At 36.7% G+C, this 23,652-nt stretch overlaps 2 protein-coding genes across 5 annotated transcripts; one reads left to right on the plus strand and one right to left on the minus strand.

Moving 5' to 3' along the window:
* Positions 1–607: 607 nt before the first annotated feature.
* LOC113235598 (carboxypeptidase D) lies at positions 608–23,652 on the plus strand. 4 transcript variants are annotated; one of them, XM_026471359.1, is made up of 12 exons: positions 608–792; positions 11,028–11,127; positions 11,393–11,560; positions 12,157–12,290; positions 12,618–12,754; positions 14,384–14,571; positions 15,215–15,244; positions 16,489–16,665; positions 16,918–17,036; positions 18,023–18,199; positions 19,281–19,373; positions 23,273–23,652. In XM_026471359.1, the coding sequence occupies exons 2-12, from the start codon at positions 11,028–11,030 to the stop codon at positions 23,405–23,407; spliced, it is 1,458 nt and encodes a 485-aa protein (XP_026327144.1). In that variant the 5' UTR covers positions 608–792; the 3' UTR covers positions 23,408–23,652. The 4 variants fall into 4 exon arrangements, with proteins under 4 accessions (XP_026327144.1, XP_026327147.1, XP_026327148.1 ...); XM_026471362.1 differs by lacking the exon at positions 23,273–23,652 and adding an exon at positions 22,404–22,912; XM_026471363.1 differs by lacking the exon at positions 15,215–15,244 and having other exon boundaries at positions 23,273–23,651.
* On the minus strand, positions 17,070–17,929 carry LOC113235600 (superoxide dismutase [Cu-Zn]-like). Its single transcript, XM_026471367.1, has one exon. It carries the CDS (start codon positions 17,759–17,761, stop codon positions 17,159–17,161), a length of 603 nt encoding a protein of 200 aa, XP_026327152.1. The 5' UTR covers positions 17,762–17,929; the 3' UTR covers positions 17,070–17,158.

A 23,652-nucleotide genomic window follows, 5' to 3' on the forward strand; every position in this document is an offset into this window, starting at 1 on the left:
AATTTAAGCTCTTACATGTGGTCACAATTCTGTGTACGTTTGATGAATCATGTTTATTAATGGTTTGTTGTATGTTGAATCAGATTTACTAGAGAATCAAGAACACAGTAAATAACAAAGATTTTTTCCCCATTTCCTTGTAATTCAGTAAACGCTTGGTACGGTTGAATAAACTTAAGAGAACAAGTAGGAAGCTAACGACCGTGCTCAAGTAACAGCATTTTGTAACCACTACAGGTATTATTAAGTTTCTCTCGAGTTTTCGCTGCTCGATGGAAATGCTATAGTTACTTGTATTAAATATCGGGTAGTCGTGAAAAACTCCAATCGCGCGATAAGTCCCAGACGAATGAAGGCGGGAACTGCTTACGTCAGAGCGAGTAATGACGAATTCTAGGAAAATCACTTTTATTCTCTGACTTGTAGCGGTGAAATTGGCAGATAAATGATAGAAACGCTTAGTCGAGTGGAGTGTGGTTGGGTTTTGGACTTTACTGTGTGATATCAGAGATGGTTTCGGTAGGTCGATGAGGAGAGAAAGCACTTTCCGGTCGTGCGGAGTGTCGCCAGCCGGCGGGCTGGATGAATGACGCAGATGAAACGGGCTGGAGCGACTGTCGAGGGCCGCGCCGCGCCAGTCGAGTGCAGTGCGCTTGCAAGCGAGGACTTTACGGCGTACTCGGATATATGCGCCGATTTCCTCTTCGCGATCTTGTTGTTGCCGTGCACCGACAATAAATGACAGCAAAAAGTTCCGTTATATAGCACAGGATTTTCCTCCATCTCCTCAGGGTGAGTACGACTAAAATTTGTCTGTAGTCATCTTAAAGTTACTTTAGTTTTTGTTAATAGGTAATAACAGTTTTTGTTGAGATTAAAAATTGAAAGAAAACTGTCCTTTGATTTATAATACCTATTTTATATTGTTAGGTGTATATATACTTAGCTACAGTTTGTTAAATTATATCTAATAATAGAATTTTAACCAAAACGTCCTTACACGATCTGAACATCTCACCAGCTGTTTACTTACAAAATGGATATACACCAAGTAAACAGTTTAGAACCAACTAAGTACTATATTAATTCAAAAGAAATTTAACCAACAACTTGTCAATCACATTAGTTATTTAAATCACGACTTTCACCGAACAAAAAGTGGTATACATTGTTTGTTGATTCACATTGCAACGTGCAGGCGCGATTTTCAAGCTCCATAAGAAAACGAGCGATCATTGGGATCTATAAAAAAAAAATCGTAGACTTCCTAATAAGCAGTGATAAAATCTACAATACCATAAGTGGACACAATTATTTGCATTAAAAGTTAAGCATCAGTTTTGTTCAAATAAAATCACAGACATTCACTTTAACTTACAAAAAATTAAAAATACAAGCTAGACGTTTATGCGTGCAAAGTTAAATGTATAAACCTATAGTTTCATTTAGTCATTTAAAAACGAAAGTCGCAAACGTTAGCGGCATCGTGATAATAGGGTCAATGAGTCAATGTGCCAACGCCAAACAGAAGAAAGCTGCAACCCGTTGCGAACACACAGTATTTGTCAAATAATCTGTAATGAGGTATATAGTTCTTCATTTCATATTGAAACTTTTTGTATTCTATTATATGTGGGAATTTGCTTTCTGCACAGAAGCGTTTATATTTATATTTGAAATTCAAATAGTTCCGTGGTCCATACTATTTTACCCTACTATATCAATTTTGTAACATTTAGAAGTCGGTTAAGAAAAAAGGATTAATAGGTAATAATAATGGTTTCAGTAGCAGTAGAGCTACTTCTGAAAGTATTCGTCTGGAGTTACTACTGGGGGTATTGCCACCTTACCTAGTTCTGCTGCCAAGCAGTAATGTCAGCTTTACAAGTGTTCCGGTTTTGAAGGGTAAGAAGGGTGCTGGTGAAATTACAGGCACATGACACTTGTCAACTTATGTCTCGGGGTGACGGGCGCAGCGGTAGTGCCCCGCAGATGCTTGCAATTTAAAGCCCTAAGTTGCACTGTAAATGTTATGGACAGGCGTGTCGGCAGAGCCAGGTCCTAGGTCCTCTAGAAAGGTCAGAGATGCTAGAGACTCTTAACCGCGATCCATGGGGAAGGCCGTATAAGACGGTGCGATACAAACTGCGCCCTTGGGCACCTCCACTAACGCAGAGTCTCCAGCCCGAGCTGCTGGACAGGGTTGCGGGAGCCCTGTTTCCAGACAGGGCTCACCATACGCCCCCACCGATGGCGCCGCCATTGGAACTGAGTCAGGACGAGAGAGGCAGCACATATGTGCAACAGGTCATCGAGGCAGAGTTGGGTGCAGCGATATTAAAGCTGAGTGGCGAAGACACCGCCCCAGGCCCCGACGGAATACCTGATCGCGAACTGGTGCTGGCTTTAGGCCCCTTAGAGCCAGGAATGAGAGGCTCATGATCGTGTGCCTGGAATAGGGTCAGTTTCCGGAGAGGTGGAAGACAGGCAAGCTGGTCCTGCTCCAAAAAGAGGGACGATCGGCCGACTCGCCATCGGCATACAGACGCCAACGGCATCGTTCAGCTAGGTGAGACGAGCAAACTCTTGTGGAGTGGTCGCAGCTCGCCTCATCAGGCGTCTGGAGGGGACGAGATCTGATCTCAGCACCAAGCAGTTTGGTTTCCGCCGGGGCAGGTCCACCATTGAAGCCATTGCGCGAGTGAGGGACCTGGCGGAGGATGCGGTGGGCAGACGCGAAATTTTTTTGGCGGTGTCTCTTCTGCCGACGCCTGTATAGGGGTGGTGCGCTCGATGGCCTTGTATGGGGCGACTAAATGGGTGACCAACATCGATGCTCAGGGCAAGACCATGTTGCGGACACCGCAACAGATTCTAGCAGTCTAGGCGCACGACTTGTTCGTCCCGTCACTTGATGTTATAAAAAAAAATTACAAAAAAAAGGGCGAGTTCTTAGAGTTTTCGCGATTGTTGCTTACAAAAAATTAACAATTTCTTCGGATCTAAATCGAATATATTTGGTTTTTTTTTTCAAACAAACCAACATATACAGTTCCCATGACCATGGTCCGAAATGTTGGATTGTTTAAAAAAAAATAAAGTGGGGACGCGATTGAGATGAGAAATAATAGTTTAATTTCCTATAATGTGCATTATATAACAGGATTTATTAAGATAAGATTCACTTTTGTAATATATTTTGTATCCAATTAAGAATTATTCGAGAGATTTGGCGTATCAGGGGGAGAGTCTACTCGTATAAACTGATATGATCACAACATTTGATGATGAGGTCATCATCACAAATGTATTTTTTTTTTATAACAATAACGCACTAGGGAAATCCTATGTCGCGAATGCCATGGACACACGCATAGACAACTTAAAATTACACCCAAACTCACGAGATAAATAAATGTAGGCCATACAAATATTTGTCCTGGCCCAGCAATCGAACCTGGGACCGCAGTGTGGTTCGGCCACGAAGGCCGTTAAAATTAACAATGATAAATGTACGCAGTTGGTCCTTCTGGAATCCTGTAATAAAATAAACATCAACTGGATTTAAATATAAGTTTATTTCTTTCCTTTAGCATTCAATTCGGAACAATCGATCGTAAAAAATATCGTAAATGATGTTTTCCATTTTTTTATATAACGCAAATATTTGTCACGCACTAGTTATGACTGTAATTTCATAATTTATAGTGTACGTCATTGTTGATTTCTAGCATATGGATGAAAATGAAATAGTGAAATAAATAACTTGTAATATTTAGGTACTACAACATAGTTAAACCCTTATAGTTTTGTTATTTTAACCATCTGTCTGTCTGCGTATACGGGAGTCAGCTTTTTTACGTACTAGGTTTATTTAACTAATTGTATTGAAATTTGGAGTGAAAATGTATTTTGATGACACAAAGGAGAAGTGAGAAAATGTGTGACTGACGCGCTCTTATCTAGTATTTTTATTATAACGGATATATGCCAACCTTTAAACTTCCTGCCTGCCAGTTGTAATAAAAATCATCGTACATTATTTATTGCAAATCGTAATGATGATGGTTGAAACAAGCAGCACATAAGCTTATTAAATGGTAAATTCACGTATCTACAGCTTAAAAATCAATAATTACTTAAAGTTTGAACGTTTTTTTAGTATGGATATACCCATTTTGTGTAATGGTCAAATTCATATTATGATTTCATAATATTACGATATGAACCCATAATATGAATTTCATATTACGGTAATCATTTACGATATCAATGCATAGAAAATTAGGCGACGAATAAAATTGATATACTAACTTACTAAAGTCATTGTTCTTTCAAAAGGAGAAACTCGACGAAGCCTTCATTGCGGATTGACATTTGTAATCAGTTTAGTTTTTGAACAAAATTGACAAACATTAAATGTACCAAAACCAACTTGTGCAAATATATACAATTTGTGGAATACACGATAAGATGCACGATGTTCGAGAGATCTGGTACTATGTAGTATCTTTTAAAAAAATTCAAAACTTGTCTAGACCCTGAGACGAATGGTTTTAAAATAAAACTAACATTGTTGAGCAGTCTTAGCAGCAGCTGTTACGTTAAAAACAAGATGTAAGATGTCAAATAATAAAACCGCGAATATTTAATAACGGCATTTGTTTCTATTGTATGTCTTATTTTATTTTCGTACTGTGTGAAAAAGATAACAGTTACTGCTTTCTACAGCGAATATGCGTATTATTGCGTATGCAAAGCACTCTTGTAAAATCTTTTGCTAAGTAAATCACACCTATAGGAACACAACTTTAAAGTAAAGGAAATAATTTGTCGCCAATGTATTCAAATATATCAATAATGCGCATATTCAAATATAATAAGTTCCGGGAAGTTCCGAGATTTGTAGAAGGGAATGTCCACTTTATTCTTTACGTTACTTGAATTTTAGGTTATTCCCTCAATTCCGATGTACATTACATACCTGTGAACTGACATTATAAACATTTTTTTTTAAATTAGTTTTTAATCAGAAATTTACGTAACTTAATTATACCATTTTCATATTTTTATTCCGTAAAGAAAAATCAGAGCATTCAAAACGTTATTAACTCTCTGTTCGACCTCGACCCGTTTCAACGTCTCCGCAAGCGGAAATCAAACTTGTTTAGTCTACCGTTATCTGCTCAGGAATAGGAATTTAACACAAGGTGTATTATTATTATTATTACAGTCCACTGAAATAGACCTTAATTGACGAATCGTAATTTGAATTCCTAGAAAACAATTCCTTTCCATAGTCGATTGCATAGTCACATACTATAGGCGAAAATCTACACTTTTATCGTTATGAAAACAGCACAGTAAAAGCACAATTAAATATATATTACAGCCAAGAACACACCAAGTTTGGCACCGTGAATTGTTCTTATAGCAAGCCAGGTTGAATCTTACGAGTCAGGCTTCACGGGCTCTTGACTCTGTACTAATAGTTTGTAATGGTAAACGGTGACAATATTATGTACAATTGCGCATGATTCTTCATACGTAATAAATTCATAACTTTTGTAATGTTATTTGATATTTCTGTAAATCAGTTATATGTATTTATGGTCATCATTCAAATCAGCTGATTTGGGCAACTAAAATTATGTATGGATTACCTACCTACATTTCCTCACATATTTTTATAACCGAGAAAGTAACAGTGTAACGTGACTAGGCTAAATAAGAGTGCTTTTCCACCGGCGGCGGCAGGGCGAGACATTGAAAGAATAATGTCCATTTTGGGCTCGCAAATTTTTTAGTCACGACCAGTTGAAAATTTATATCCATCTAAATATACGTTATTACATAATATAAGTTTCACTAAATAAACTTTGAAATAAGTTGTAGAAAAAGGACACGAATTTTAAAAAGGCATGTAAATATTAGGGGTTAAACATGGGTTAAAGTATGAAATTGCCGTTTTATTGCAATAGGTTCTTTGAATTTTCATAGAATCTTCATGGTTTGAGGTTTTCGAATGAAACTTTTTTCAAATGGTTTCTGTGATTTTTTTTTTAAATTTGAAACATTTGAATATCGACTTTCAATTGTTTTTGTTATTCAATTTAGACAAGAAAGATGGATACTGCGAAAATTCGAGTGATTTTTGAATACGAGTTCCGACGCGGAACTAACGCGGCAGAAACAGCCCGCAATATCAATGCTGCGTTTGGAGAGGGGTCTACTAATGAACGCACCGTGCGATTTTGGTTTAAACGCTTTCGTGATGGAAATTTCGACTTAAAGAACGAGTCACGAGGAAGGCCGCCCACACAGGTGAATAACGATGAATTAAGAGATATAGTGGAAGCCGATCCTAGTCAAACTACCCAGGAATTAGCGGCATGGTTTAACGTTACCTTACCCACAATATTGACACACTTGCGTCAAATCAATAAAATAAAAAAATACGAAAAATGGGTGCCTCATGATTTGACTGATCTGCAGAAAGAAACGCGTGTTGAAACTTGTGTTGCCTTGTTGAACCGGTACAGAAATGAAGGAATATTGGATCGAATTGTAACATGTGATGAAAAGTGGATTCTTTATGATAACCGGAAAAGAAAAATGCAATGGCTGACCCCAGGTCAAATGCCACAACAGTGTCCTAAAGCAAAACTTACCAATAAAAAGGTAATGGTAACTGTTTGGTGGTCTCAGCATGGTGTTATTCACTATAGTTTTCTCCGATCTGGTCAAGCAATAACGGCAGATGTCTATTGTGCCGAACTCCGAACCATGTTGACAAAACTAGCAGTAAAACAGCCCCGACTCATGAATCGATCTTCACCATTATTGCTCCACGACAACGCGAGACCTCACACAGCACGAGAAACCATTTTGACCCTTCATGAACTGCAGTTAGAAACCATTCGTCATCCTCCGTATTCACCAGACCTTGCTCCAACGGACTACCATTTTTTTCGTGATTTGGACAATTATCTACGTGACAAGAAGTTTTCTTCCCAGGAGGCAGTACAAAATGCTTTCACACAGTTTGTGCAGTCTAGATCGTCGGAGTTCTATCGCAAAGGCATTAATAACCTTCCCATTAGATGGCAGCAATGTATAGATAATAATGGCAACTATTTTGATTAAATAAATTTGTTAAAAATTTAAAAAATAAACAATTTAGATTTTCAGTACAAATCGGCAATTTCATACTTTAACCCCTATTATTTGTTTTTGATCCTAACACGACTTACATTTTGACATTTTATTTAAAGCCTCCTTTACGCTTGCTATGATTTGTTAACATTTAGATAATTATGAACGAAAGTTACAATAGTAAAATTGTGACACCGTTAAGCAATGACACGTAAGTGTTCTTTAACTTGAACTTGACTCTTAATTTCGAAGTTGGCAGAAAATTCAATATAAAATTATCTCAACATTGGACAAATCATGGTAAAACGAGACTTCAAATTAAATGTCAAAGTCTAAGTAGTGCTACGTTCAAAAATAAATGCTAACAACGTATCTCATTCGTCAGTCCTAATGAATCTAAGTACCTACTACTTTTAATGTACCATACTAACCTCAGAATAATATATAACTTTGTACTATAAAGTAACATATTAATGGTCATTATTACATAACCTCAAAAAGAAATATTGCTTAAATCAACGTTACCTAGTTATAAATACAGTGTAATTAGTAACTTTATGGGAATACAAATGAAACCCAGTATCTGCGATAGATGGTCGTCAACTTTTTTAGCTAGTCCAGAGTGTATGGAACTTGGGTTTGAACTTGTGTCTTTGTATGACAAAATTTCAATTATCTCCTAACGCATATTCGGTGGATTTCCATTTCGGTGAATATTCTGGATTGACGAGGATGTGAGAGGCGAGAATTGAAATATTTGTTGATGTAACATTGAAACGCATTGCTGCCTGCGTATAGTATTTATTAACTCAGCAACGGCAACACGATTTCTGTGTGTCCGCACGATAGCTACTGATTCTTCTTCCGTTAACCTATTGAATAATATATAAGTTACTTCAGCCACGTCTTTATCGCTACACGAATTGAATAACACTGAATCTTTATTATCTGCAAGCATAGTGCGAGCTCACGCGTGCTCGCGATATCTATTAATGGCAATTTTTGGCGGAAATAGGCTGGCGAGATTTCAATTCTCGTTTGGCCTCGGAAGTGGAAAAGCACCTTTAAAATTTAGCGTGGAGTATTCTCTGCTTTACATTATAAAAATAAAAAGGAATCAATTGAGCTGATACAGAATTATTTGAAACTAAGAGAACGAATGCACTAGGCTGGTGGACTCTTAACTCTCTACTTTTTTTATGTAAAATAGGAGGTAAATGAACAGATTGAGATTGACATTGAGATTAAGAGACAGTCAATTAACGGGAGGTGTTCATCGTAGCTGTGAATTTTACTTGCAGACCTTTGAATAGCACTCCTTATAAACTGTAGGTATATAACAAAAACAATAGAAGCTCCTATAATATATTGATCACTGTGTAATAATAATGTGGGGTGTTAATCCTATACACAGCAGTGTGTGAAATCAGAGAAATATTCCTCCTTTATTCTTAATCAATTTACTGACTGTGATGTTAAGGAAAACATTTTAGCTATCGCCTCCAGTGATGTAGGTAGTGATTGCGTTAGTCGTAACATGATCATTCATCTCCTTGATCTCCTTACTCCCGTCATTACCAAAATCCTTAATACATCTGTCTCCACCAAAGCTTTTCCCTCATCGTAGAAGGACGCTTATATCATCCCACTTCCAAAAAAGTCCAAACCAAGTACCCCGTCAGATTATCGTCCTATTTCAATACTTCCTTTCCTTTCCAAAGTCCTAGAAAAGCTTATTCACCACCAGTTAACAAATTTCCTAAACAGGAACAACCTTTTCAATCCTTTCCAGTCCGGATTCCGCACTGGTCATAGTACGACTACCGCACTCACGAAAATCACTGACGACATCCGTATGGGCATGGAAAACCAGCAATTGACTGTTCTTACCTTGCATGATTTCAGTAATGCCCTTAGTGATGTTGATTTTGATCTGTTATGGGAAGTCTTACGTTTCCTTAACATATCTCCAGCAGTTATTGATTGGTTTCGAAGCTACCTTTGTGGACGTCGGCAGCGCATACGTTATGAGGATTCATTCTCTATGTGGTGCAGTATTTCTGCCGGGGTCCCACAGGGGGGTGTCCTTTCTCCTCTCTTATTTTCTATATTTATTAACTGCATTACATATTCCCTCACTTCTTCCTATCATATTTATGCTGATAACGTTCAAATTTACACCCAGTCGTCTCTTAACGACTTATCATATGCCATCAATGCCACCAATGTGGACCTTCAATCTATTCTTGACTGGAGTCGATCTTTTGGTCTAAGGGTTAATCCATCGAAAACACAATACATCATTATTAGTAGTCCTTGGTATGTATCTCGTGTTGACCTTAATTCATTACCACCTGTGATTTTCGATGGCGTTCGTATACCGTATTTGGACACAGTCAGGAATTTGGGGGTAATTTTTGATCGGTGTCTTATATGGAAGCCGCATGTTGCTGAGGATAGCAGGAGGGTGTTTGCTTTTTTTTTAAATTTTTGCCTATTAAAACTAAAATTGCGCTGGCTCAGAGCATCCTGCATCCGATACTGGACTATGCAGATATGTGTTGTCCGGATTTGACAGTCACCCTACTTAATAAATTGGAACGGCTCCAAAATATGTGTGTAAGATTTATCTTCGGACTTCGTAAGATCGACCATGTTTTCCAATTTCGCGCGCAACTTAAGTGGCTGCCCATCCATCGACGTAGAGACCTTCACACACTTTCCCTTCTTTACTCTACTTTATTCTATCCCTTTACGCCTCTTTACCTTAAAGAACGTTTTACTTTTCACTCCTCTACGCTCTGCCGTCCTCTTCGGTCTTCTGATACACTCATACTCTCATGCCTCCGATTTTTACTCCAACTCGTTTACTGTATCTGCTATCCGGGTATGGAATTCTCTCTCTCAATCAATTCGACGATCCCCTTCTCTTGATTACTTCAAACGACGTGTTAAGGAACATTACCTTAATACTAATTTAGGTTATTTTTCCCCTCTCTTCCCTTAATTTTATTTCCTTTTTTTTTTATTTGCTTTGTGTATAATCTTCCTGTGTTATTTTATTTATTATTACTTTTTATAATTTATTTTATTGTCCTATAAAAGTATATATGGGTAACATTATTATTATCTACATATTAATATTTATGTATACGTTCTAATAATGTATGTATTTATTATTATTATTTATATGTTTACTTTATTGATGAGTAGTGTATTTATTTAAAACGCTCTTATTACAAGATATTCTTTGACTGCACCCCCCTTTCCAACTCTTAAATTTCTATCCTAAGGTTGCCTGGAAGAAATAGCTACTTATCAATAAGGCCGCCTGTTGTACATTGGCTTACTTTGTGATAATTACGTTACTGTTCTGTGTTGTCATTGTAATTTTAATATGCAATAAAGAATATTTCATTCTATCATTCATTCAAATCAGGCTGTCGATGAGGATGATATGAATTGTAACTACTTAGGATTCACATACTAAGTATAATATTCTTCCACTGGCTGCTACCAACCGCTATTTTGGTATGCCAAGTGGGGTGCACCGTGCGAATGGTTGGTCCACTGACCCAGTGACCTTCACGCAGTGCGACCGGTTGCCTGCAACTGGAGCGCTAGCATCCAAACCAAACACAGTGATCACAAATAACGCTAACAGAAAGCTCCTAATCGCTACCAATCGCCACCTGAACTCCGTCTTTGCAACTTCGAGTAATGATAGATTGACAATGTTAGCGTAAATCCATTAGCGAATAACATAGCCTCTCCATTGCGATCTTTACGTTACGGGTTAGAGAAATTTGTTTATTTACGTAAAAATTCTAAAGAAAAGTTGTTTTGATGTTTTTGTTACATTTAATTTGCAGATGACCGGGAATATATGCAGTATGGCCAGGGTTTTATTTATAACATCAATTTTGGGAACAGTCTACTCACAATTATCTTACGACCCTAATTTCGTGCCTTGTAAGTATGATATCTATATTGCTAATCCACGCAATAGTTATTTCTACTATTATAATATAGTTATACTTGAAAAGTTTATAACAACATTAATAAGTATCAAGAAATGTTAAGTAAGTACCGCTTTAAGAAATTTCTTTAAAATCTTTGAATATATGTGTAATAAAAAAGTTATTAATTCCCTTGATCGAGGCTGACGGTACCTACTTAAAGCTGTATTTTGCCAGTAGGTAAACAGCTAAACAAAACTCATTCTTGTTTTTTTTAGCTGTTGAGGTGTCGACGAATTACAGCGGAAAAGAGCCGCGAGACAACGGTGGGGCTGATCTAGAATTCCGGTACCATGACCACGATCAGATGACCCGATATCTGCGAGCAGTCTCAGCTCGCTATCCGGCCCTCACTGCGCTATATTCCATTGGGAAATCAGTACAAGGTACATTGTTGTGTTATAATGGTCCGGTCCGCAGCAATTCTTTGAAAGTTGATCCAGAAGTCTTCGACCCAAGAAATTAGTTTCGTGGAGACAAAGGTCATTTTATTTTTTCTAACCTAATTTAAATTTGTTTGTAAAATAAAATCTGTGACAATTCACTGATGAAATTAAAGCTAAAATATTTTTTTTACAATAAATCGTTGCGAATACCCACTAGGTTGACACAGTTCAAAAAAGTGTTATTTCACTTTTTACCAATACAGTCACAGAATGTAGCGTGTGAATGAAGTTGGCCTACTTATAGTTTCCTAATTAATGCATTGAAAAGCATTCGTTTTCTATTGTTTATTGCGTGTAGTCATGGATTAATTTTATTCATCTTCCTATATCTACGAATGAAATGATGCAAACTCACACAATCTGACTCATTTTACTGATCACCCAGAAGATTAGATGAACCAGCATCATTGATAGAGAACGCGTCGGAAAGTAGTTCCGTATTTACTGTAAATCTCACTAGTGTAATGATGAGTCGTCTTTCCTTTATGTAATGACAATAAAAAACAATCCCATTTGTTTTTTCTTTTATTTAACAGGTCGAGAGCTTTGGGTAATGGTGGTGTCCGCATCTCCCTATGAGCACATGATTGGCAAACCTGACGTCAAGTATGTTGCCAACATCCACGGAAATGAAGCTGTTGGTAGAGAACTACTCCTGCATCTTATTCAAGTACGAAATAAAGATTTTTTTTTTAAATTTCGCTTTAGTACTCATTTGCTGGAATCTTGGCGTTATTAATTTTAGTTTTATATTGGCTAAGCATTTTTTCGATTTTTTTTTTGTGGATACGAATCCGGGCTCGCACCTCGAGTTTCTCGGAATTTAGTTGAAATTTACCATGAGCTTTTCGTTGAAAGTTCACAACTCTCGGAAAACGTGTGAAATCCCCAACCCGCATTGGGCCAGTGTGGCGGGGACCTCGCCTGAGAGGAGACCCGTGTCCAGCAGTGGGACCTATAAATGGGTTGATATGATGAAGCATATTTCTACTTACAGCACCTAGTCACCTCATATGACTCGGATCTATATATCAAATGGTTGCTCGACAACACTAGGATCCACCTTATGCCTTCCATGAACCCTGACGGCTACGCAATTTCTCGGGAAGGACAATGTGATACTGTGCATGGAAGGTAAGCAATAATAAGAAAAAAAAAAACAGTTGCTCGAAAGGTTGTATTATTATCCGTCAGTATACCTTATATATTTGGTAGTAACCAGAAACAAAATAAGGGCCACCACCACTTTTCGGAAAAATACTTTTGTGTTAATTACAGTGCCAGGGGTTTTTAATTTAATAAAGCAAGTTATTTATCATGTATCTATATACCTATTTTTTCATTAAATCAAATTAAGTTTAATGTGATTTAACAGGTACTTAGTTAATGAATAAATTAAGATTTCCGGTATAATAATTATTTGCGTTTTGTTTTCGTAAGACATTTAGCAAGAAAAACGAAGACTGTACAAATTTGTACAAAGTGTACAAATTTTTTCTTTTTTAATATTGGGCATATTCTTCCTCTATTCTAAACAAATCTTTGGAGTCTGCTAGGCATGATCTCAATGAGGCGCCTGAGCTGGTCCCAAAGGTGTTCAATTGGATTTTGGTCCGAGTTATTAGCAGCCCATGGTAAAACCCGAACTTTTGGCTTCCTGCATTTACACGTCGTTCGTCACTACAACTTCACTTAGAATTAAGAACATCCATCTGTGAAGAGCACGTTATGACATTCCTTCATGCCTCTTTCAAGGTGTTGACGTGTAAACCTTCAACGGTTTGCACAATGCGATCCATTCCATTTGGTTTGGATTACTAGCATTTTTAATCGTTGTTGGTCTTCATGTAAATGATTATGTATGGTTTGATCAGTGACAAGCGTGCCAGTCCAAATCCAATAAGTTACACAATTTTAAGCTACAATACACATTTTGTTACTTATCATATAACTTAACCACTTAACTCATAATGACATTATAATGACTTATAATGACATTCATTGAAATCAGTTTTGTCAACATAAATCAGCGTTAAAACGCAAAAACACCTGTGCCCCATTGTGGCCTTTATTTTGTTTTGACGAGTCGGAAAGTATTTTTTAAATTTCCAGTAGCCAAAGTTTCTGTAGGTATGTTCGAAACAAATTATGAATGTTTTAATAACATATGCACTAAATATAATAAATTAACAAACGCTAATACAGTATCAATTTATTATTAATTAACTCTTAACTCACGTGTCCAATACACTTGAAACGTCTTCTTGCAATAATCTATTTTTATCCGTTCTAGTAAAAAAAGTACCTAGTTTTATATTTTTTAAGACACTACATTTGTATTTTTTGGTTTCGGTTTGCCAGTCAGCCATCATGACGATGTTATAGTAACGCTTTAGTTTTAGATCCTTTATCTTACTTACTACTGTAGACTGAACAGAACGTTAAGCCGCTATTGTTACCACGTCATAGCTAATAAAAACTATAAACCGTAATTAAAACCTATATTTGTACCTATAATATGTAGAAATAAAATACTTGTGCAAAAAGAAAAAAGAACGGAATATCGACGGGTGGGTCGAGAAAGTACATTCTTTTCCTTACATGGTCGCGCAATGCGTACAACTTTTAGTACGTTTCTTCATTCTTCGAGATGTCCCAAACATTAGCAATTTTCATCTGACGGCACACTTGATGCCCGAACTGTTGACAAACAATTCGTACCGACTTAAAAATGCGGACAACATACCGCACAATAATTTCCAGATATAATTCTCGTCGCTACGATCTGAATCGCAACTTCCCAGACTATTTCAAAGCGAATACGAAGCAGCCTCAGCCCGAGACCGAGGCCGTCAAAGAGTGGATCAGCAAGATACAGTTTGTGTTATCTGGTTCACTACATGGAGGTGCGCTTGTAGCATCCTATCCCTTCGATAACACTCCCAGTGCTAGTAAGTACCAATTCTAATATATGCTGTTACTAGTGTGTACTTTTGCAATAAATATGTACAATGAGAAAGCCGTATGTGGCAGTAGCAGTAGAGCTCCTTGTGAAAGAATTCGTTCAGGGTAGTACTGCCACCTTACTTATTTATGCTGCCAAGCAGTAATGTCAGCATTACTGTGTACCGGTTTTGAAGGGTAAGGGTGCTGGTGAAATTACAGGCACATAGGACTTGTCAACTTATGTCTCAGGGTGATGGGCACAGTGGTAGCGCCTCTCAGATCTTTGTAATTTAAAGCTCTGAGTGGTACTGTAACTGTTATGAACAGACGTGTAGCTTACCATCAGGCGCACGACTTGTTTGTCCCGCCACTTGATGTTATAAAAAAAAATCATTGTGAGTACAAAATAAAAGATAACTTTCATGATTTGCCAGTCCTTTTTCAAGTTTTAATTTTGTATTTGGAAACTTTTCTTGGTGTAACCGTTTTCTGAAACATTATATATATGTATACATATAAGTACAAATTAGGAAGATTTCAGAACTGGAAAATAAAAGTAATTATGTAAAATAAGAAAAAAAAGTTTAAAGACTTGACGCATGAAAATTATTTGCATAATTTGAATAATTTTTCCACGCTTACCAAAAGGAATATGCCGATCGTCAGTACTATGTTCCGGTGACGTATATACTGTTCTATTATTTCAATATTTATTTTCTTCTTTTAGAAAAAAAAACGTAATCACACCAAACATTTTTGTATGGCCACAGATTACATGGTCGGTCCTATTACAAGTAACTCTATGCACCACTATACCTATATTACAATAATCATGATTTTTTTCATTATTAATTATTCTTCAATATAATTTTCTACCATGCAGATTGTAGTATATAATTATAGGTGGTCACATTAATTAACATTCATTTAAGTGTTTAAATGCGATAAGTACAATACCTAGTTGATAATGCTAGGGTCGGCGGACTATAGCACATAAATCAAAATGCAACATCATTCATTTAAATTAATAGTCTACCGGCTAAAGCACATAAGTCAAATTCATTTGTTACTTCCTAAATTTACTTTATTCTAGAGGCGTCTTTTTCAAATTTATCATTCTCTTCTCATCTTTCAACACTATAAACAACACAAAAAATATGCTATTATATATTAACAAATGACGCACTTTTTTGACTTACGTGCGTTAGTCCGCCGACCCTAGAATACAAAATACTGTTTCGCACATTTGGCCATTTCTGTAATTTACGTATAAACGAAGAGTATATACAACATGTAATCATGTGACGCCTAATGTGACATTTAAAAGCTGCCCTAATTAATTACACATTACATTGTATACCTACATAAACATTGTCACAAATAGAATCGACTTTTATTTTTATGACATTGACTTTTATATTATATGTCTGTGATACCTTTTCGTAAAATTTAATATAATTATGAACTGACTTCGTTTTGATAATAATAATAATAATAACGCACACTCAACATAGCCCCGTACTAGGGAAATCCTGTGTCGCGGGTGCTATGGACACATACATAGACAACCACACATTACACCCAAACTCACGAGAGAAATAAATGTAGGCCATATAAATATTTCTCCCGGCCCGGGAATCGAACCTGGGACCTCTGCGTGGCAGTCCGGCATGGTAACCGTTCGGCCACAGAGGCAGTCAAAAGTCAGTTTAATGATCACTTGGACAATTACAATGAAAATCACCATTGCGGGAGAAGAAAATTTAGTTGTAGTATCAATTGGGTAGGTAAAGGGGCACATTAGCGTTTTTGTAAGCACACTTAGGAACCCCGTAGTGAAGTCTTTTAACACATTGTGAAATGTTGCACTAAACATTATTTAATAAGATTTGTTTTCCCTCCCACATATCCCCTAAATGCAGTCTTCCAAAGCTACGGGCACACGCCGTCGATCGCGCCAGATGACGATGTATTCCGCCATCTATCTCTGGTGTACTCGAATAACCACGCCAAGATGTCACGTGGCGTCTCTTGCAAGAGTGGTTCTCCGCGATTCGAAAATGGTATTACAAACGGTGCTGCTTGGTATCCCCTAACAGGTAAGACATAATAATTTAATAATTTATAAAGATTGATAAACTTAAGTAATAACAATAACATATAGGTACCTACTCTGTCACAACTAAAAAGTGGATTTAAAATTGAAAGATATTAGAGATAATGTGTTATACGTTACTTCGTTCGCGTCTTACGTGTATTACGTATAACGTATACGTGGTGTACGTATTGTATTACAGCTAGGCTTAGCTTACTGAATTTTTTTTTTGCAACAATGATTTTTTGCCTTGCAGGTGGCATGCAAGATTATAACTACCTATGGCATGGATGCATGGAAATTACATTAGAAATATCATGCTGCAAGTTTCCCCCGGCACACGAACTTCAAAAGTATTGGCAAGATAACAAACAGGTAGGTGCACAATTAATTAAAACATTTGAATGACATTTTCTATTTATCTGTAATCAAGTAGCAGACAAAATAAATAAGTGACTAAGGCAAAAAGTAAAATTCCAATATGTTAAAACACTTGTTTATAAAAACACAATTAAAGAAGCCACCAAAACTATAATAGAAGAATCTGGTGATGCAGCCGAATTCCAAGGAGTTATGGGATATTTAATTCCTATGACGCCGCAAGCCACTCTAGGACCAGCATTACCTGTTACAAGGGACTGCGGGTGATCCGTCAATCCCAAATCGTCCTCGCCCTCGTGAAGAACCAGAGCTCTACCTAAGATGCTGTTTGCACCACGAAGGGAGGCAATTTTGTCGAAAAAGTCTAATCTCGCCGTAGGGGTGCCATCACCTTCAAACACTATATTTCCAAAATCTCCTATATGTCGTACATCGTGGTCTATACCACCATGATTGTTCCCTTCCGTGTCGAAATGACCTCCAGTCGTGTCACACGTACTAACGTCTCCAGATTCATGTACATGAAAGCCGTATGATCCCACATCAAGTCCAGTTATCATTCCAGTTATATGAAGGCCATTGTCAGTCTCAGTAAATAATACATGCCCAGTTACGTTTGCTGAACGCAGGATTGCGATCGCGACTCGTGGTACTTCACCTTTTGTCCCAATAATGGCCAGACTAGTAATCACGACACATAACAGCCAGTGTGAACACATTTTGTTGTCTTTTCGAATGATTTAACTGGAGCGTTGGACGAGGCAGGTCCGATACCAATCGGTGTTACCCTTCAAGTGATATCATTTTGTAGGTACCAAATTGTATCACGATATCGAAAAGGAGATTAAATAAGTAGCATTTTAAAGATAGGATGATAACAACTTTCATGTCTGATCTGCTCATATATATATGAAAATGTTGAAAGTTACTTTGTATGTGTACTTACTCACCGTAGGAAAAAATAACATTTTTGTTAACAGTCTCTGATAAAATACTTGGCCGAAGCTCACCGCGGAGCACACGGATTTGTGATGGACGAGAATGGCAACCCGGTAGAACGCGCCAGCATCAAGGTGAAAGGACGTGACGTAAGCTATCGCACAACCAAGTACGGAGAGTTTTGGCGTATTCTGCTTCCGGGAACATATCGACTTGAGGTGAGGACACGAACATAAATGTGATAACTTTTTATAACAACGTTGTAGCATAAGCAATAAGTTATCTATGAATATAAAAAAAATATTATTATTATTTATTTAATGAGCATTGGCTATGGACTATAGAGCCATCAGCTTAAACAGGTGACAAATAATTAAGAAATTCAATTGGAATAATACTTATTAATACTAACTAATTAATAATATTACAAAATCCCGCCATTTATAAAAAAAAACAATATGGTTAGATAGAAGTGACTTATTATCAATGGTCGGAAAAAGCTGTTCCACATAATATAGATACATGGATAGATATAGCTACAAAGACCGACATAGGTTACCACCAAATATGAATTGATTACTTTTTCAATTACCGACCTTTTACTAAAGCAGAGAATAAAAAATTAACGAGAATGGACACTCTCCGCCTCTCCCTTTAGATTCTGCACCGCAGCGCACTTCGCAAATTGACGGAACGGCAAGTAAGCTATGGAGTCTAATAAAGCTAAGGAAGGACGGAGAGTGACCATTCTCGTTTCTTTTCTATTCTCTGCTTTGGTAAAAAGTCAGACATCTACATGGCACTTTAGAATTACTTTAAAATTCAACTTCGACTTCTTAGGTCAGTAGTTTTATCCTACGAGGCAGTAAAACCATTTCCGGAATCCCTAATTCGAAAAAGTAATTAATTAATATTTGGTGGTTTTAACAACTTTATGTCGCTCCTTATAGCTATATCTATCTACGTATGTATCGTATATATGTGGAACCTTTTTCCGACCATTGCTTATGATAAAACCAATAAAACCATGGAGGTATAAAGTACTATCCACACATGTCCGGGCCGGGCCCGGGACGTGGACGAAGCGTACTAGTTTGTATGAACTACGGGCCCGTCCCGGCCCCGGCCCGGACACGGACATGTGTGAACGAGTTCATACAAAATATACACAACGATATGTTTTTGAGCCCCAGACGGAGCACGGCCCGTCCACGTTCCGGCCACGGCCCGGGCACAGCCCGAATATGTGTGGATAGACCTTTAAACGCAAAAAAATAATTTTCGTTTTTTCTGTTCCAGGCGTCAGCGGATGGTTTTTTGCCACAGGAAGTTGAATTCATCGTTATAGACAACCATCCAACCCTTCTAAACGTTACTCTGCACTCCGCTAAGGTAGCAAATAAAAAAAAATATTTCATAGATTCTGTATTATAAATGTGTAAATGTTGTACATACAATATTGTAAAAGTAGATAAGTAGATAATCCAAAACCTGAATGGATGGTAAAGGCTATTTATGTGTATACATATATCGCACACTGAGAATGACCCTACGCAAAATTTTTTATTTAGAATTTTTGAAAAGTAATTAAAGTTCTGAAAATTGTGATAACTGCAATTTCTTACTCAACGAAGATTTTAAAATTCGGTTTTCAGTTAAAATAAAAGGGAACCAACGTACTGTTAGAAGTCTCTTCTTTAAAAAACGTAGCGTTGATACAAATGTGTGTACTTTTGTGGAGCACCTATCGCAAGCGCTCAATGAGAATTTACAGGTGGATGTCGCGTACACTGACTTTTCCAGGGCTCTTGATAAAATAAACCATGATTTATTTATCGAAAATCTAACAAGAGCCGGTGTGCATGGCAACCTTCTAAGATGGATCAAATCGTACATCACAAACAGGAGTCAAGCTGTCTTTGTAAAGAGATACTGCTCACGGTTTTTTCCAGTGCTTCCAGGTATACCTCAGGGTTCGAATATCGCACCATTGCTTTTTTCTTTCTATGTCAACGATATTGGTAATTGCCTCAAAAATAGTCAACATCTTCTTTATGCTGACGATTCAAAATTTTTTTGAAGTGATTAAATCACCTAATGAGTGCTTCCAATTGCGAGAAGATTTAAAATCTCTACAAAAGTATTGCGAGTCCAACCAACTATTTCTTAATATTAGTAAAAGTAACATAATCAACAATAAGTTTTATGCGTGTATATAATTATATGTATATCACCTTTGTATATGTCCATTGTAACGTGTTTCATGTGTCTTTTCTTTGTACAATAAAGAATAAATAAAAATATACACGCATATAACTCATATTATCGATTACGATTATAAATTAAAACACAAGTATACTAAGAGAGTGAATCACATTAGAGATCTATAATGGACTCAAAATTATCATTTAATCTTCACATAGACCACTACTCTGCATTTCGCAGATTAGTATATTATATTTAGAATCAATAAACCATTTAATAAAATTAGTACACTTAAAATTTTACGATACGCTTTTGTCAGGTCTATTTTACACTTCGGCAGTGTTGTATGGAATCCATATTTTCAGGTACATATCAATAGAATAGAAAAGCTCCAAAAAAACGTTAAATCACTTAATTACCGTCGTTACATAAGGATTGATTCTTACGAAACTTCCCTAAAAGAATATAACTTACCATCTCTTCAAAATAGATGTGAAATGTTTGATTTGGTTTCATTAAGCACGTGTAGGTACGTCTTCCCATGCGGTCTTCTCGCAAACGTCCTCTATTTGTCCCCCCACCGCTTACTAAATTATATACGCGATTACCGTTTCACCAACATGTACAATAATATTTTTTCTAATATTGATCTTTTGACACCACTCTTAGTAAATTAAAAAACACTGGCACTACAAATTGTAAATGGCATTTCGTCGCCTTACTTTCTCAAACACTATCTTAAAGCACAAAGTAACTAAAATGCAAAAATGCATTATATATACAAATTTTACAGCCTGATTTCACATCACATTTCCTTCATATTCACACACTGGCCTATTCTTAAAGTAATGCATCCAAATTAACATCCTTGATAAGAAATTATAAATAATAAATACAAAGATAAAATAAATACAAAGTTTTGCCATCTCCTGAATAATCACTCTTTGTAAGATACGTGTTTGAGAAAGTAAGGCATCCACTTATTAAGTACTATCTACTAAAATTCTAGTAACATATAAAACAAGAATGTTAGCATTACAAATAATTCCACAAAATACCATGTTATAGCCGTCTTACTTATTATAAGTTATTAAACTGCTGACATTATACATCTATTTTTAAGTGGAATATACATTAAGTCAATGGGAATATATGTAAATAATTACTATTTCATGTATGGCTGTTTATTGACACTAATAAATAAAAAAAGTTCATACTCTCAAATCCAAGATGACATAAAAATAAAATAAAAAATGGAATTTTGTATATAGACATTATCATTCTCAGTGTGCGATAAATATGTGACTTTTTAACTATCAGCCAAATTTTTTCTATAGGCAATGGGTACTATTCACAATCTATTTTTGAAAAAAAAACAATCGATAGGGTCAAATTTGCACCATAAAATATTATTTTCCGAATGAATTGTCCGTAAATAATATTTTTGTAGATGCTACTTTAGATGAAAGAAAGGGGCGACACGCGAGGTTGGCTGCAAGATGCAGCCAACCTTGTGTCAAAGCTGCAGATCAGACGCAAGCGCAGTATCATACTTCGATAGCTCACATTTTCTTGCTCTCGTTCGCGTCAATAAAGTCTTTAACAATAAACACCGCAATGTGATTGTGCAAGTGGTAAAAGTTTAGACCAAGCTCAGACTGCACGAACCACGACGCAAATGTTCCGCGTCGTACTGTCGTACATACCTTTACTTCACACGCTCAAGTAGTAGCCTGAGACCGAGACTACCAGCGGACATCGAAGAAAATCGATTTTTTAACGAATTCTTAGAGCGCGTAAGCCATATGCAGCACAACGAATCGACGGCAGTCAATACATATTAAAAGTAAGTATTATTCAGTTCATAACGGATTACATTCTTGTAGAACATCGCCAGCCTCTGCAATTTGACGGTCCCTAAGCCTATGAAAGTATGACTAGAAAATTTGCAAAGTTATGTGTGTATGCAGGGGCAAGCGCAAAAACGTACAGATCATTTTGTGGTACTCTTTCCCAATAATTTAGTATTGAGCATGTTATTAAAAAAACATGTATTATTTTTTTAACCCGAAGATCATAATGTCAAAATTAGGCTGGTAATCAAAAAGTTATCTGATGTATACTTCGATTTTTCAAACTAATGTTCAATAAAAATGTGATTATACCTAACTTAATGCTATGACGGTGGTGTGGTGATTTTGGTTAATGGCTCTCTAGGGCTACGTGCCGCCGCGGACTACTCGGAAGCCAACTCACCGGCGGACAACTGTCACCACCACTACAACAGCGCCCGGCAACCACAACCAAGGAGACATTATTTTCCCACCCAACTAATCATGTACACATGTTACAACCTCCCAAATTCTCACATTCCACACCACACGTTTTTAAGCGTGGCGTGGGGATTAACCACTCAAATTATAAAGTACTTACACTGGCTATTCATAAATTAATTATCATTATATCAAGCATAATGTGTTCAAAGTTCCACTAAAGTACAAATGTAATTTTTTTAGAATAGAATCCCTATCAATGATTTTAAGGACTGTTAAAATGTTGCCTTAATTAACGTTTTAAATTGTAACCAAAACTCTTCTAGATAAAAAGGCATGATAAAGTTTTAAGTTTTTCACTTATCAAAGTTGCACTACTAAAATACTGATTGTTGGTTAAAGGTAAGAATTTCATCTATTGCACATGTACATACATTACCTTTACACATTACTAAAATAGAATAGTTCTAACTTTGCCAAAATTGCAAAGTAATTTAAGGGTCGTATTCCAAAACTATACTCTATGCTCAAGTCAGGATTGCAATGGAAACACAAGCACGAGAAATACGACCCTAATAGCAGGGACTTGAGTATGTTTTCGAGTGCTTTAAACCATACTCAAATCCTGACTTGAGCATTGAGTAGAGTTCTAGAATACGATCCTAAAACTACATTTTTAAGTACAGAACCATAACAATTGAGCATGTTGATTGTTGAGTACGAGTTTGCCCTTGTTTACAGCAAATTTTATTACATTACTAATAGTATTAAGCTAATTATACATACTAAACACTTTGTGCATGTATTATGCAGCGTATCGACGGAGGTCCGTACTACCGGCCTGTGCCGCTACCGCCACGCCAACCATTAGCCCCGCCGCCGCAGTCTGGCTTTTTCTCATCCATCGCTAACTCCTTCAACAGCCTCGTCTCCAACATCTTCGGATAAACCATTTACTGAAAATATATAGAATACTCTACTAAACATTGATGTGTCCTACCGACTAATGATAGTTACAACTTTAAAACTCGTATCGTTCAGTCTTCCAACAGCACGTTATTTTTTGGAAGTAAGTGAAAATCGGCGACCACTTCGGTTTTAACTTTTTATAAAGTTAATTGCTCACCTAAATGTATGTATTCCGAATCAAGTGGGAAATTTTTGTAAATAGTTAATTAGCTTAAAGATAATAT

The sequence above is a fragment of the Hyposmocoma kahamanoa genome, unplaced genomic scaffold (assembly GCF_003589595.1).
Source record: "Hyposmocoma kahamanoa isolate Upper Pololo Valley unplaced genomic scaffold, ASM358959v1 88, whole genome shotgun sequence".
Lineage (NCBI taxonomy): Eukaryota > Metazoa > Arthropoda > Insecta > Lepidoptera > Cosmopterigidae > Hyposmocoma > Hyposmocoma kahamanoa.

Coding starts and splice junctions, on each gene's coding strand:
- LOC113235598 (XM_026471359.1), top strand. CDS start 11,028: ATGACCGGGAATATATGCAGTATGGCCAGGGTTTTATTTATAACATCA. Junction 17,037..18,022: donor ATTGGCAAGATAACAAACAG/GTAGGTGCACAA, acceptor TTTTGTTAACAG/TCTCTGATAAAATACTTGGC. Junction 19,374..23,272: donor TTACTCTGCACTCCGCTAAG/GTAGCAAATAAA, acceptor TGTATTATGCAG/CGTATCGACGGAGGTCCGTA.
- LOC113235600 (XM_026471367.1), bottom strand. CDS start 17,761: ATGTGTTCACACTGGCTGTTATGTGTCGTGATTACTAGTCTGGCCATT.